This window comes from Puma concolor, chromosome C2 (assembly GCF_028749965.1).
Source record: "Puma concolor isolate L17-30 chromosome C2, mPumCon1.1.hap2, whole genome shotgun sequence".
Lineage (NCBI taxonomy): Eukaryota > Metazoa > Chordata > Mammalia > Carnivora > Felidae > Puma > Puma concolor.
The window spans coordinates 93660718-93677206 of record NC_141675.1 but is presented as its reverse complement, the minus strand read 5'-3'; the positions used below and the strand labels follow the sequence as shown (position 1 = coordinate 93677206).

General features: G+C 40.0%; 2 protein-coding genes across 4 annotated transcripts in view; both read right to left on the bottom strand.

The window, feature by feature from the left end:
- The window catches only part of GPR156 (G protein-coupled receptor 156), a 121804-nt gene extending 120358 nt beyond the window's left edge, over positions 1–1446 (bottom strand). For 2 of the 3 annotated variants that reach the window (XM_086675328.1, XM_086675330.1), the window contains exon 1: positions 1196–1445. The gene's annotated coding sequence lies outside the window, so the exon portion shown is untranslated. Of the gene's footprint in view, positions 1–1195 lie in introns of all 3 variants that reach the window. The other variant, XM_086675329.1, reaches the window with a different exon arrangement.
- Positions 1447–10918: 9472 nt separating this feature from the next.
- Positions 10919–16489, bottom strand: part of LRRC58 (leucine rich repeat containing 58) — a 48537-nt gene continuing 42966 nt past the window's right edge. The window contains exon 4 of the mRNA XM_086675332.1: positions 10919–11517. Within this exon, the coding sequence (XP_086531458.1) occupies positions 11459–11517 (59 nt within the window). The 3' untranslated portion in view covers positions 10919–11458. The remainder of the gene's footprint in view (positions 11518–16489) is intronic.

Sequence of the window (16489 nt, the reverse complement as noted above, 5' to 3'; positions counted from 1 at the left end):
AACAGAGACCAGAGAGCCTTCTATCCCCACATTTCCGGATCCGTAACTCAAGAAAGCCTGCCAAGGCATTTTATTCTCCAGAATCAAACTGCCTTACACTATATACAATCACTTCCTCCGCCATTTACCTCCACACGCATTTGCTCCAACTGCAACAAAGGAAGAAGCTACTGTTTTGCAAGCTTGGCTGCTACTCAGCCTGCAGGGAGGCTTTCTGTGTTGAATATCGCCATTGATGGCGAAAAATTAATTTTCCTTTGCAGGCCTCGCTGCCTAATACAACAGTTTTTCCAGCTATTAACCCCCCACCTGAATATCTCTCACTTGGACCTAGGGATGCAATAATTTAATGCTATCCTCTATATCCTGGCTTAAAGGACCACACCAAGAAAGACATTTCATTACAGGCTAGGACATAATTTGTCTACTATTCATGCATGCTTGTACCTAGAAAACCAACAAAAGGAAGAGAAAGCGCACACCTCTCCCCACAGATTTCTGTTCTGAAATGTTAACAAAACTCAAATTTCAAGAAAAACAAGGTTCATCTTCTGCAGTAGCACGAGTATACTTAGAGATGCACTATTCAAATATCGAGTTCTAACAAGTGGCCTCTAGCTTCTGATAGAGCTACTTTGGAAACAGGTGCCCGCCAGGGTACAAGGATGCTCCAGTTCCAGGGCGACGCTCCTCTGCCCCGAACAAGGCAGTATGACAGGCAATAAAACTTTCTCTGTTCGGGACTTCACACTCCCGGTGAGGGAGTCCATCCTACCCGCCAACCACCATGCATCCCGGGTGAACGTGCCCCTGCAAGGCAGATTTGGGGACAAGTTCGGCGAGGAGGCTGTGGAAAACTGGTCCCAGATCTCTCAATTTCAGCAGTCTGTCGCTCATTCAACAAAACCGAACAGCCACAGCGCCCCTGCCCACCAAATACCGGTACCCTCCCCTCTCCTCTCAGGAAACTGCCACTGGCATTCCTGATGAGCGACCCTGGCAGGGCTCGCCTGTAGTTCCGAAGATACTTTCCTATCCGCTTCCAAAGAAACTGCCCAGATTCTGGAAAGGAAAGAAAGCCCTGCCCCCTTTCCACTTTTCGAAGGTAAGTGTTTGATGTTTTGTGGCTATATAGTGTCCACAGAGAGGTCCTACAAAATCCCGAATTTGGGATCCTCAAGAGCGCGCTGCTCACCTCACCAGGTCTCCGACCGCCGAAAAGCTCCAAACCCGCGTCTGGCAGCGGGACGCCCGCGGTCCGCGGGTCTCTCGCGGGTTCGCGGGGCTGGAAAGGACCGGGAGGGACGGGGGGCAGGGCAAGGGCAGGCAGCCGCGCCCATCGCCGCGCCGAGGGCCGGGCGTGGGGGCGGCTGGACGGCGGCGCCCGCCTCTGCGGTCTGCGCGGGGCGCGCGCTGCCCTCCCCGGCCGCCTCCGGCCCGGGCGCTGGCGGGGCCGCGCCTCCCGCCCCTCCCCTGGCGCCGCCCCGCGTGGCGCGCCGGACCCCGCGCTCGGCCCAGGAGGCCCGCACGGCGAGGACGCACGGATTCGCGAACCGGGCGCGCCGCGCTCCCGGCGGGCCTCGCGGTCTGCCGCCCGCTCCGCCGCCCTCCTCCTGCCGTCCGGCTCCGACCCTCGGGCGGCGGGAGTATTACCCTAGCCGCCTCGGCCCGGCCCTCTGGCCCAAACTCGACAGGAACAAGGCTGGAAGGATTCCATCCAAAAGTTTCCTTTTTTATTTCTGGGATGGAGTCACCAAGTAGTGTTCTTATTTTATGCTCTCTAGGTTTTCCAAAGTCTTTACGTTGAGTTTGTAGTCATATCATAGTCAGAAAGACGAAGTTGGGGCACCTGGGTGGCTCAGTCGGTTAAGCAGCAGACTTTGGCTCATATGGTGATTTCACGGTTTGTGGGTTTGAACCCCGTGTCAGGCTCTGTGCGGACAGCTCAGAGCCTGGAGCCTGCTTTGGATTCTCTCTCTCTCTCTCTCTCTCTCTCTCTCTCTCTCTCTCTCCTCCCTCCCTCCCTCTCTCTTTCCTTCCCCCATTTGCGCTCTCTGACTCTCTCTCAAAATAAATAAATAAACATAAAAAAAAAAAGACCAGAACATTACCTTTTCCAGAAATGTTAAAAGGAAGCCACAAATGAGATGTCCCTCCATTCAAAGGTGTGTGAGCCTTTGTGTCTAAAATACCCTGAAGAAGTCATAGGGTGAGAGATCTGGAAAGGGTCTCTGGAAACTGTTTAGACTTTTCATATTTTCGTTTTATTTTAAAATCTCAGACGTATTTATGCTGGTTGGGAAATGCCACACTTTTACCATTGCCTTGAGGAAACCCTTGGCTGGCCACGGAGTCAGGGAGGAAAGCCAGCTGGGGCCACTCCCACCCCAACAAGTCCGCGGTGACATTCCTAGATGTCTCATACACAGTGTTACTTAACCAGAAGAATTCTTTTCACAGGAAGGGTTTTACTAAGGGGGGAAATAAGAGGAAAAGGGGAATGCCAAGAGTTATCTCTTGCCCAAGAGCAAGAATTAGGTCTGAAGTTGTATTCGGGACTCTTTCCAGAGCTCTCATTCTATGCCCCCAGATACTTTCATTTGGAACATGAAACTGAGGGGGACCCATCTGATCCTCCTCCTTGGTGTTGCTATAGTTAAGAAGGTTTTGGGGTTCCTCTTTTCCTTAGGACAGTTGACTGCAGAGAGCAGAACCACATCTTTGGTTCCGTGGTTCTACATTGAGGATTTGTCTTTTTGGTCTCTGTGGAGCTTTTATTTTACCTCAGAACTTCTCTATGCTTGTAGCTCATTATTCTCACTATCCCCTCTACATTCTGCAAGATACTGGAATCTTTCTTTGAATGTGGTTCCCACCTGGAGTTCCAGCGTTCTCTTTCTTGGATGGGAGTATTCCCAACTCCTCACTTGCCAGACACAGAAGGTTTCCCGTCTTTCACCAAGGCCTGCACTACTTACCTCAGAAATGATTCTGGAATCTTTCCCCTCCTCCACATACCCATGTTGCTGCTCTTGTTAGACTTTTATTACCTTGGGCTGAATCACTTTAATAGTTTCCTAACTGGTTTTCTTGCCTAATGTCTCTCCTCACCCCCGACACAGACCTAAGAATGTCACTCTCCTAATAAAACAAACAAAACACTCCTCCTACCTACCACCCACCCCATCCCACTGTTGCCAAACTTGCAGTAACTCCCCTCTGCAATTGGAGTATAGTCTAAACTAAACTACTTTCACAACTGTGAACGAGCTTCCTACCTTCTGTTCACTTAACACCTGTGTTCCAGTTATATGAAGCTGAGTCAATTGCTCCTCTTTGTATGTATGTGTGTGTGTGTGTGTGTGTGTGTGTGTGTGTGTGTGTATATATATATATTTGTCAAGTTAACTAACATGCAGTGTATACAGTGCGCTCTTGGTTTTGGTTTTGGGGGTAGATTCCTGTGATTCATCGCTTACATACAATACCCACTCATCCCAAGAAGTGCCCTCCTCAATGCCCATCACCCATTTCCCCCCTCCACCCCCCATCAACCCTCAGTTTGTGCTCTGTATTTAAGAGTCTTTTATGGTTTGCCTCCCTCTCTGTTTGAAACTATTTTTCCCCTTCCCTTCCCCCATGGTCTTCTGTTAAGTTTCTCAAGTTCCACATATGAGTGAAAACATATGATATCTGTCTTTCTCTGACTGGCTTGTTTCACTTAGCATAATACCCTCCAATTCGATTTACAGTGTTGCAAATGGCAGGATTTCATTCTTTTTTTTTTTTTTAACATTTATTTATTATTGAGAGACAGAAAGACACAAACCATGAGCAGAGGAGGGGCCGAGAGATGGAGAGACACAGAATCTGAAGCAGGCTCCAGGCTCTCAGCTGTCAGCACAGAGCCCTACGTGGGGCTCTAACTCACAAACCATGAGATCATGACCTGAGCCAAAGTCGGACGCTTAACCGACTGAGCCACCCAGGTGCCCCAGGATTTCATTCTTTCTCATTGTCAATAGCTCCTCTGTGAATTCCCCCTGGATTTTTAATGCCACTGTTTATTTTGCTCACTCTCCCCTTATCCTGGATTTCCCTTTATCCCCATCTTTGCCTGTTGAATTGCTCCCAGACCTTCAAGATCCAACTCAAATGCCTTCTACTTTAATGAAGTTCTTCCAGATCTTCCCAGTCAGATCTGTGAGATCAATGAATGTCTCTTTCCCAGCACCCTGTGTTTCTGTTACAACACTAAGTTCAGCTGTATGTTATAGCTGGTTGTGTCCTCCTGTCTCCTCACTGTCAGGGCCTGCAAGGCAGGGTGTGTTTCTGACTCATCTTCATCCCCCATGGCAATTGGCCACACACACATTTTAAAATAAATAACTATTCTTTGGTTGTATATAAACTGTGTGCTTATTATAAAAATTCAAGTACATAAAAGTATAAGAAAGGAAATAAAACCCCACACCCTGGAAGAACCACTGTTAATATTTCAGTGATCATATATTCATGCATCTCTTTATGCACATGTCCATCTATATAGGCCCACATGGAATCATTTTGTGTGTGCTATATTTTCTTTCATACACACTCCTTTCTAATTTTTTCTTACCTGACTCTCCCCCTTACTACTCTCCCTCACTCTCAAATTATTTAAAAAGTTAAGCATGCCAACATAACTTCCTTCCTATATAGAGAGTTGTTTTTTGTTGTTCTTTTTATTTATTTTAAAGAATGAGGTGTCATAGACTTCTGTGCTTCTTGCTTTTCTCATAAATAATGAGTCTTAAAATCCCTCCAATTCAACTAGTATTACTTGAATTCACTCTTTTATTTTAAAGGCTGCATAGTGTTTCAGATATACCAAAATTTGTTTACAAGTTCCTCTATTCATGGCATTCAAATTCTTTAAAAAAAATTGCCACTGCCATGAATGTTTCAATAAACGTCTGTATATGTATATCCAAATGGCTTGATACTTTAATTTCTGAGGGATTAATTCCTAAATATGAGATCTGTCTATTTAAAATGTTAAATAGGTTGCCTTCTAAAAGGCTGTAACAATTTGCTCTGTATAGCTTTAGCCATCCTGATAAGTGAATAGAGGTAGTTTGGTGTTCCATTATTTGTATTTCACTGATTACTAGTGAAGCTATTTTCTCCCGCTTTGGATTTTCTGTTCTGTAATTGCTTTTTCATATACCTTAATTCATTTTTCTTCTTGAGTTCCTGGTCTTTGTCTTTTCAAAGTGTAAGAATTGCTTATACATTACAGATGGTAACTCTTTAATATGTTGTATGTGTTGCATGTACTTTCCCCAATCTCTTGTTTATCTTTTAACTTTATTTGGAATTTTAAAAATCAACTACAACTTATTCAAGTTGACATCAAATTAATTTCACATGCCTTAGGATTAGAGACAATACATTACTTAGGAAACCAAATGGATTTTGCAACTTCCTTGGGAAACCAATCTTCTATTTCAGTATTTCATAATTTATTCCAGAATTGTTATATCGTCCTACTTCTTAATGCCATACTCAGTCAGTATTAATCCACTTTGCCCCATTCACAAATGTATTTGTGTTTATATTATAGCACAAATTTTCTATATATTGTTATCTGTCAGAGTCACATTAAATAGACTATTTTGATCATCAAAATTGTGTTTAGCGAAGTGTTAACACATTTAGTGGTTATTGTTTATTTTTTCTGCCCCAAATTCACTCCTTTGGGAAAAGGCCTCCTGCTGTCCCTCCCATGAAATTCTAGAGGTCTGCCAATCTTGGAACTCCACTCTTTTTTGACCACAATAGTGGTAATAACCCATACTAGAACAAATGGTCTCCCTGTTGCAGGAATTTGAATACTGAATTTTAGGTTGGCATTATCTTAAAATGATTGTCCTTAATTCCGGCACTAAAATCCTCAGATATACCCTGTTGCTTTTAATTTTATATATTTAATTATTTTCTTAGTGGTTGCTCTGGGTATTGTAATTAACATGTGAACTTAATTTGGAGTAATACCAAATTAATTTTCATAGCATACAAAATCTTGCTCCAACAAAGCTCCATTCCCTCCTCTCTCTTTTGTACTATTATTTTTACACAATATTATTTGTGTTATTTTATACATTATAAGCCCATCAACACAGTTTTATAATTTTCTTCATGTGGATTCTAGTTACTGTCTAGTAAGTAACCTTTTATTTTAACCTAAGGACTCCTTTTAGCATTTGTTGTGGTTCAGGTCTGCAAACCACAAACTGTCTGGTTTTGTTTTCTTGGAATGATTGACTTTCTCCTTCATTTTTGAAGGACATGATTGCTAGATGCAGAATTCTTGGTTGATGGTTTTTTCTTTCTGCACTTTGATATATCATCCCACTGCCTTCTAACCTCCATAGTTTCTGGTGAAAAGTCATCTGTTAATCTTGTTGAGGCTTCCTTGTATTTGAAGAACCATTTTTCTCTTTATGCTTTAAAGAATCTGTCTGCTTTTCTACAGTTTGACTATGATGTGTTCAGGTATGGATTATTTTGTACTTATTGTACTTACAGTGTGTTGAGCTTCTTTTCAAATTTGGGAAGTTTTAAGCCATTGTTTCCTCAAATATTGTTTTTGCCCTTCCTTTCCTCTATTCTTCTGAGATTCCCAAGATGCTTATGTTGGTACACTTGATTGTGTCACACAAAGTCTTTGAGACTGGATTATCTCAATTGATTTATCTTCAAGTTTGCAGATTCCTTCTTCTACCTGTTAAACCTGTTAAGCTTCTCTTGTGAATTTGTCGTTTCAATTATTGTAATTTTCAACTCCAGAATTTCTACTTGGTTCTTTTTAATAATTTCTGTCTCTTTATTCATATTCTCTATTTTGTGAGACATTATTCTCATTCTTTTAATTCTTTACATACAATTTCCTTTTATTCTTTGACTGTATGTGTAAAGCTGACTTGACAACTTTGTCTAGTAAGTTCAAAATCTGGACTTCCTCAGGAATAGTTTCTTTTGACTGCTTTTTCTCTCCCTGTGTATGGGCCATACTTTCCTATTTCTTTGTGTGTCTCATAATTTTTTTGTTGAAAAATTGGGCACATTAAATTATATATTGTAACAACTCTGTAAATCTGATTTCCTTCACCAACTTCAAGGGTTGTTTTTGTTTATTATTTTTGTTGTTGTTGTTGCTGTAACTATTGCTGTTGTTTGTTTGCTTGTTTAGTGACTTCCTTGGCTTATTTTGTGAAGTCTGTGTTTTTTGTCCTGTGATGTCACTGAGGTTTCTGCTCAGTTAGCTCAGTAGTCAGCTGATTAAATAGAGATGTCCTTCAATGCTTTGAAACAATAAGTTTTCCATCCTTTGCTGAAGAGGTGTGTGTGTGTGCGTGTGTGTGTGTGTGTGTGTGTGTTGGGGCAAGACTTTAATGCTCTAGCAGTTTACAACTCTGATTTAGCCTTCACCTCCTGCATTTCAGAGTCTCCAGGTCACCCAGAAGTGAAAGTGAAAGGGTCTTCTCGGGTCTTTTCTGGGTATGCACACAGCTCTGCATATATATTTGGCCTTCTACATCTCCAGAAACATGTGAGAACTCTTCAAATCCCCCTAAAAAACGTTTCATTCTCCAGATTTTTCTTTTAAGTTTTTTTTTTAGGCCAGTCTCTTATTCTCCTCAACTCATTCTGCTATGTCAAGAGGCTGTGATATTAAAAAATTGTCACTGATCATTTTTGACGAACACTCCGGGGATAGAGCTTCTCTCAGTGACTAAGGTCTGAGCCAGGTCAGATAAAGATAAGCCCTATGAATGGGACTTTTTCTGGGAGGTATCAGATGGTCACATAATGACAGTTCTGTGATTATGGGCTGTTTGGATGGGGCTTTGGGGAGAGCTCCAACTCCATTATGCACCCTCCATTGGCTGCTAGACTGCTGCTTTCCACAGCTATCATAGTTGTAAGGCTGTTGGTCTTTCAATCTACTACAGGACTGTGGTGAGGCAACTGGGAATAGGACAAATTAAGATGCTAGAAAGCTTATTGTTCTTATTGAGATTCAGCCACTCTATTTGAATAAATATTCTTCAGATTGTTTCAGGTTTTTAAAATTAATTTCCACAGTTCTGAAAACATTGATTTTGGTAATTTTTTGTAAGTGTTCTTGTTGCTTTTATGAAGATGTGGATTTTTGGAGGCCCTTTTCCACTATTCTGGAATGCTTCTCCCATTCTAGTTAACTTATCGCTAAGTATTTTATAGTTTTGTCACTATTTTGAGGGTAGTATTTTTCCCATTTACATAGTTGGCTTATATAGGAAAAATTAGGTTTAAAAAGTTATTTGATATCTAGCCATCTTATCCAACTTTATTTTAACTCCATTATGTTTTTTAATAGAGCCTTCCAAAAATTCTAGATAAATAATAAAAACCAAATAATTTAGTATTTTCCCAGTATTTACAATAATTTAACATTTTTTCTCATTTTTTTGCATTTTCCAACTCTACAAAACAATAGTGAACAGCAATGATGGGAAATTTCCTGTTTCAGTACCAATTTTAACAGAAATGGCTTAATAGTTTCCATGTTTAGAGTAATTGATATTACTTTTTATTGAATGTTTCTATCATATTTAATACTTCTCTTCTTCCAACAATGAATGTTGAATTGAACTTGAATTTCACAAGGTTTTGGGGAAATTTAAACTTTTAAAAAATGTTTACTTATTTTTGAGAGAGAGAGTGAGACAGAGCGTGAGCGGGGGAAGGGGCAGAGAGAGAGGGAGACACAGAATCTGAAGCAGGCTCCAGCTTCTGAGCTGCCAGCACAGAGCCTGACGTGGAGCTCCAACTCGCAAACTGTGAGATCATGACCTGAGCTGAAGTTGGACACTTAACCAACTGAGCCACCCAGGCGCCCCTAAATTTAAGTCTTAATGTTACTCTGGGCTATTGCTTAAAAGTAACTTGTGAAATATCTGTCTCATAACCTGGAATTACTTGGGCACCCAGCTGAATTATAAATTGAGATATTACTACAGAGACCTTGAAGAGGCTAGAGAACACACCCATGCATGTTTTAATGGAAACTTTCGGAAGATAAAATTTCTGTCAGAATGATTTGTGACATTAAGGATTCTACTTAATTGGAATGGGGGGATTCAAGGTAGATCAGAAAGAAAGACATCCCTGCATCAGACTGGCAGATGTGTTTGGGATAGGCAGAGTCATTGTTCTTGCTGTAGACTCTCCTGGTATTACTTGAAACCCAGAACACTGAATCAATGAACTGGAATTAGCAGTGCAACTCTGACTAGGTTAAGCCCTAAAGATCCCCTCTTCCTGTACCCCATGCTAACCCTTCTCATGAAAAAGGTAACTTCTATTTTTCACCTTCCTGATTCCTCATCTTAACTCCCTTTTCATTTTGTTTCATTTGAAAATTAAAATAAGTCTCCAGAATTTTTACCTTGAAATTCACCTGAAAGTCATAGAATCCCCAGGCCTCATCCTTTTTAGCCAATTAGTAGCAACAGGCATTGAGACTCAGCACCCAGCTCAAGTTCTTGAGATGCTCCCTGCCTGGCCTCAAACTGACCTCCAAAGGCTGTCTCCAGCTTGCACTGGTACTTAGAAGGCTGTGGATAGTTTGTGAATGCTACATTCTAAGAATGGACTCCTGTCAGAATGGCATTTATTCTTTTGTTGTTTTTTCAATAAATATTTATCAAGTGTAAGAGATACCAACCTCTCCCTTTCCATGTTTTCTTACATAGTCCTTCTAATTTCTTGGAAGTGTTAGGGAGAAGGCTACAATCCTTCTTATTTTCACTTCCCACCTGTTGTCTCTCATGGGAGGTAGATTGGTTTGTATGATTGTTTTAGAAAAAGGATCACTGCATTCACATGGCCAAATCCCTGCTTGGCTTTTTTTTTTTTTTAATGATGTTTCCCATAGGATATATGCATTCTTCTTTTCTTTGTATGGTAGACTAACTCGGGAAGACCCTCCTTCTGTAGATAGCCTGTGGTTGTACAAGTTCTGCCTATGCTTGGTTCAATATGGTTAAGTTCAATTTGGGAAGGAGGAGTATGAAACTCATTTTGGCTTCTAATCCAGGCTGTGTTCTTTAATCTAGCATTACCATAAAAACTGATATTTGGATTATTATATGATTCCTGGAGTGATATTTTTGTTGTTCAGAACTCGGAAGTAAGAGGGAATAATTCTCATATTATTCTCATTCTCAGACTCTATTTATTGGTGTTCATTCTGGACAATATCCTGCTAAGAGCTATGAAGAGGTCAGAGGATTATGTACATGGTCCCTGCCCTCAAGAAATTTGTAGTTTTGTAGTGTAAGACATTCACACAAATAACAACAATTCAAAAGAGATACTATCATCCAATATTTTGAATTTTTTTTCTGGCTTAAGGTGACAGATGCTGAAGATACAAAGATATATCTTCATGGTTTCTGCTCTCAAGGACCATAAAAAGAAATTTTCACAGAGAAAGGGAAACTGACCTAGTCTAAGAAGGGTAGAATCTTAAAAGGCAGAGATAGGAGAAGATAGTCCAAGTAGAGGGAACAACATGATCATGAACTTGGAGGCAGGAATGAAGATAAGCCCACTCTCTCAAGTCCAGTTTGAGAGAACTGGGGAGATCTTTAAGGAGAACACTGGGAGATAACTGGACAGGTATACTGGAACCAATTGTGTGGTTTCCTGATTGCTGGCTAATCAGAGGTAATAGAGCCTATGGGTAAGTGTCTATGACCCTGGGTAGGAAAAAAAGTGTCCCAATGGACGCTAAACTCCTTAAGAGAAAAAAAAATGTCCACCAAATAAATACTTTCCTCTATAATTTACTTGGTATGTAAGCACAGAATATCAAAACTGGCAAAGCTTTTAGAGAAACTCTAGTTCAAATTCTTTATTTTAAAAATGAAGAAAGAAGTTCAGAGAGATGAAATGAATATTTGTATGAACACTGGAAGCATACCTAAAAAATACTTAAAGATGATGACAGAGTGAGAAATCATCCTAAGAAATAAAAGCAGCAACAGGATCATCTTTGACCAAGAAAGGCAGAGTCTCTCCAGAATTCCAATAACACAATGAGTAAGAACAGTTTCAGGAACCCAAATTAAATAATTTCCTATAAAGTGAGTGGGAAGTTTCTGGTCTTTACATGTATGGATACTGGTCTTGTATGAACCAGGGGGACTGAGTCACAGTAATTACTAGATTATTGTAAAGGGTTTTGGTGTTTTTTTTTTTTTCATGTTACAGTCATGCACTTAAATGACTTTTAGGTTAAATTTTCAACCCCCAACTAGCCTTTAAAAGGTAAGAGACGTCTTTTGTTGGTGCTTGCTGGAATGATGGGAGACCAATGGAAAGCATTGCCATTATGAGTCTTAGCAGGGAATCTGTCTCCTAGGCCTTACTTGTCAGACAGTGAGTTCCATGGGACAGGCAGGAACAAGATGTAGAGGGGAACACCTGTGGGAAACAAAAGTAAACATTGTATTAAGAATAATTAAATTAATAAAATAGACATTCTCCAACCCACCTTAGTCACCAAATGTTTAATGCACCGTGGCCCCACGCAGCCAGAGGGAGAGTTTTAATAAGCACCAGACTCCCCGAAACTAGATGTCCTGAATCCAACACAGTCGATGTAAAGTGCCAGTCCTTTGAGGTTGGGAAGACTGCTGCTTGTGCAGCCTTTTTTGGGGGATGAAAGTTGAGAAGAGGTCAACATTGGTATTCTTAAGCAAATGTGTTGGGTTTTTTTTTTTTTTTTTTGCCTTAAGAAAAACAGGTTTGGGGCGCCTGGGTGGCTCAGTCAGTTAAGCATCTGACTTCGGCTCAGGTCATGATCTTGCGGTTCGTGACTTTGAGCCTGGCATCGGGCTCCGTGCTGATAGCTCAGAGTCTGAAGCCTGCTTCAGATTCTGTCTCCTTCTCTCTCTCAGCCTCTCCCCCACTTGTGCTCTGTCTCTCTGTCTCTCAAAAATAAATAAATGTAAAAAAAAGGAAAAAAAACAGATTTATTTATTTATTCAATAACATACAATTCACCCACTTAAACTTTATAATTCAGTAATTTTTAATATATTCACAGATATGTGCAGCATCACCAATTTTAGGGTAATTTTATTACCTCAGGGGGAAAAAAAACACATCTGGTGAGAATGAAATGTAGACTTACCATCTGATCCAGCAATTCCAATTCTGTGTATATGCCCCAAAGAATTGAACTTAGGGACCTGAACCCATTATTTGTATCCTCATGTTCATAGCAGCATTATTCACAGCAGGCAAAAGGTAGAAGCAATTCAAGAGTCCATCACCAGATATAAACAAACATGGTGTATACATACAATGGAATATTAATCAGCCTTATAAAGGGATGAAAAACGGACTCATGGTACAACATGGATGAACCTTGAAGATATCATGCTAAGTGAAAGAAGCTAGTCATGAAATGACAAATATTGTGTGATTCCACTCATGTGAGCGACCTAGAGTAGTCAAACTCACAGAGACAGAAGTAGAATGGTGGTTACCAGGGGTTGTGGGGAAAGGGAGAGAAGAATAAGGAGTTATTATTTAATGGGTATTGAGTTTCAATTGGGGAAGATGAAAAAGTTCTGGAGAGGGATGATGGTGATGGATGCACAAAAGTGTGAGTGTGCTTAATGCTACAGAATTGTATAACTTAAAAATGGCTAAAGTGGTCAATTTTGTTGTGTACATTTTACCACAATTTTTTTTAAAGATGGGGCCATCATGAAGGGGCCCTTGAGAGAAAAAGCGTTTCTAGCCCATCTCCAGCACAACTAAAGTTCACGTGCAGAGAGAGGGTGAGCTGCAGCGACAGAGAGGCTTCTTGCCTCTACTTGTGAGCCGTGCAACCAACACACTACTTGCTCCCTAGCATGTTTCCTTATCTGGGAAATGGGAATAATGAAGCAGCATGGCTCTAATAGTTATTGAACTTTCTTGAAATGTAAAATTCCTTTAGACCACTATAGTATATACTCACCAACATAAATGGTATAAAACATAAAAGAAAATATATAAGTAAAAACAATGGAAGAAATCCCATACTCTTTAGCTGTCTATCACCCCCTAGTCCTCATTTCCCCTCCCCACCAACCCTTCACCTTAAGAAACCATTAATATACTTTCTCTCTCTATAGATTTCCCTATTCTGGGATTCCTTATGAATGGAATCATAAAATGTGTGGTCTTTTGTGAATGGGATTTTTTGTCTTTTTTGCCTTTAACTAAGCTGCCTCTGATTGTGAAACACTGCATTTCCATGGTGGGAAGCCTGGAGCTGTAGGCAAGCCCTGGGCAGGGCATTTGGGATTGTTAAGAATGAAACTGAAAGTCCTAAAATTAAAGCAGTTTTAAAAGTTTTTCTTATTATAAAATCATATATTTATTGTAAAAATCTCAAAGAATATTGAATAGAAAAAATAGCAAAATAAAAATCAGCTCTACTCACAACACCCAGAAATAACCATCAACAATTTTTTAAAAAGTTTATTTATTTATTTTGGGAGCGAGAAAGAGAACGTGAGCAGGGGAGGGGCAGAGAGAGAGGGAGAGAGAGAGAATCCCAACCAGGCTCTACACTGTCAGCACAGAGCCCCATGCAGAACTTGATCCCACAAACCATGAAATCATGACCTCAGCCAGAATCAAGAGTCAGACAACCGACTGAATCACCCAGGCACCACTAACAGTCAGTGTTTTAATATTCTTTCAGACTTTTTGCTATGCATATAATACTCTCACATATACATATAATTTATTGTATTAAAATGTTTTTACATATTTTTCTGATTATAAAATTTAGAGATGTTTATTGTAAAGCTATTGAAACAGTACACAAATATAGATTTAGAATGTACTTGGTAATCTCTCCATATAGATATGTTTTGACTTAAGAATACGTCATGATATTTTTCATGTTAATTCACAGGAATTTATTTCATATTTGTCAACAGTTGCCTTAATAGCCCATTATATGAATGTGCCATTGTGTTTTAGCATTATCCATTGATAAAACGTGTGTAGCTTCTAATTTCTCACTGAAATGACATAATCTAGATATTTATACTTGTTTTTTTGTGCTAGTATTTCCTAGAAGTGGAATTTCTGGATCAAAAGATATGGAAATACACTGTTCTGTAAACTGTTTTTTTTTTTTAAACCTATTGTATATTATGAACCTCTTTTCATTAAGTATTTAACTTAGCTGCCTGTTATTGTAATCTACAAATGTAATAATTTATTTTTCCAAGCTCCTAGCACTAGACATTGAGTTGTTTCTACATTTTCACCATTATAAATAACTTTGCAATAAATATCACTTAGCTAAATCTTCACATGCACATTTAAAATTATACTTTTAAAAAAATGTTTTATTTATTTTTGAGAGGTGGGGTAGGGGAAACAGAGAGAGGGAGACACAGAATCCGAAGCAGGCTCCAGGCTCTGAGCTGTCAACACAGAGCCTGACGCAAGGCTCAAACCCATGGACCATGAGATCATGACCTGAGCCCAAGTCAGACACTCAACCAACTGAGCCACCCAGGTACCCCTAAAATTATACTCTTAAGATGAATTCTTAGATTTAGAATTGTTCATTCACGGAGTATACACACATAAAAAATAATTATGTTTATTGTTTTTTCTTATTAAAGAAATAATATATGGTTATCCTGCATTAGAAAATACAGATAGGCAAGGAAATCAGATATGTATAACCTCACCACCCAGAAGTAACCATTGGTAATGCTGTGGAGGTGAACATTGGTAACTAGTCTGACCACATATTTTTTTTACATGAATACAAATACAGAGTATATTCTACTTTGAATACTTACAATAAGCATCTTTTCATTTATTTCCAATATCAATTTTAATACCTTCATAGTGTTATATCTTATAGATGCACCAAAATTTAGTTTCATAATTCTTATTGCTTGGCATTTAGCTTGTTAATGAACATATTTAAAAAGCTTTTCAGGTGAATGCAGTACATATGAGGGGAATCATCTTACTGTCAAGAATACCTGAACAAAAGGCTCCCGCCTTTTTATGGACCTGTGGGACAGGGGGAGGGAGAGGGAGGGAAGGGATAGTAATGGAGAGGTATGGAGTCAAAGTGGAGTAAAGTGTCTCAACCAAGCCCAATAAAGAGGGCTCTATCTGGAGGCTTTTTGTTTAGGAATATAGATATGTACATGAGCATGGCTGGTTTGGGTGGGGAGAAAGAGGGCTGAGTCCTTGACTGTGACTTCTGCCAGAAAATTGCCATGCTTTGGCAATGGATCAAGTCTGGTGTGGGGAAGGCAGCTTCTACCTATGTAGCCAGACAGGCAAAGCCTTATAATTTCTTATGATCGGGTCTGAAATATCACACATAGGATTTTGACCTGGGGCTGGATTCCTCAGTACATGATGACAAATTGCCAAAATTTGTTCCATATCCCTTCCCACCAGAGTATGTGAGAGTGACAGTTGAAATGGAAGTTTGTCAGGGACTCAGTAGGGAGGACTGAAAGGATTTCTTCTGGGATATATAAACTGACATCTGAGGCAAGACACAGAGTTCAGCATGACTGGGCAACTGAATGAGCCCCAGAGAATCCTAAATAGGCTAAGCCAGGATCTGATGTAATGGGTCCCCTCCTTTTGGGAGATGTGACTGAGTCATCTCCATATCCACTAGACTGAGGGCTCTACTTTTAGAGTGAATCCTAAGCACATATCGTGTGAATGCTTGGCTCTGCTCCATGACCTCAGAAAGTTATGATAAATTTTCTAAATTTTGTTTAAAGTTTATTTATTTATTTTGAGAGAGGACAGAGAGAGAGCACAAGTGAGAGAGGGACAGAGAGAAAGATAGAGAGGGGAGACAGAGAGAGAGAGAGAGAGGGAGAGAGAGACAGAGAGAGAGAGAATCCCAAGCACACTTCACTCTGTCAGAGCAGAGCCCAACATGGGGCTTGAACTCACGAACTGTGAGATCATGACCTGAGTCAAGATCAAGAGTCGGACACTTAACTGACTGAGCTACCCAGGTGCCCCAAATATTCAAAATTTTAATTTTTTTCTTAGGAAATAATCTATTTTGGTTGATTCCTCTTGAGTTTCCTCTAAGCCCTTTTGATTATTTTCAACTTGCACTATTTCTCTGAGTAATGGGTTTTCTTAGTCCATTACCCACTGTATATAGTGCTTGTATTAAATATTCCTGCTTCAAGATTTAAATACTGTGAAATTTAACAGAGAATAAGCACTCTCTGGTTAGCTCATCCAAACCCTCATTATTTCATAAACTTTTATCGCATCTCCTTTTAGTCATAATTGTTTTGGCCTGGTCTATTCTTTTTTTAACCCGTAAGATGGATTATTCTCAAGCCCTTTGGCCACTCTATGTGGTCCTTCC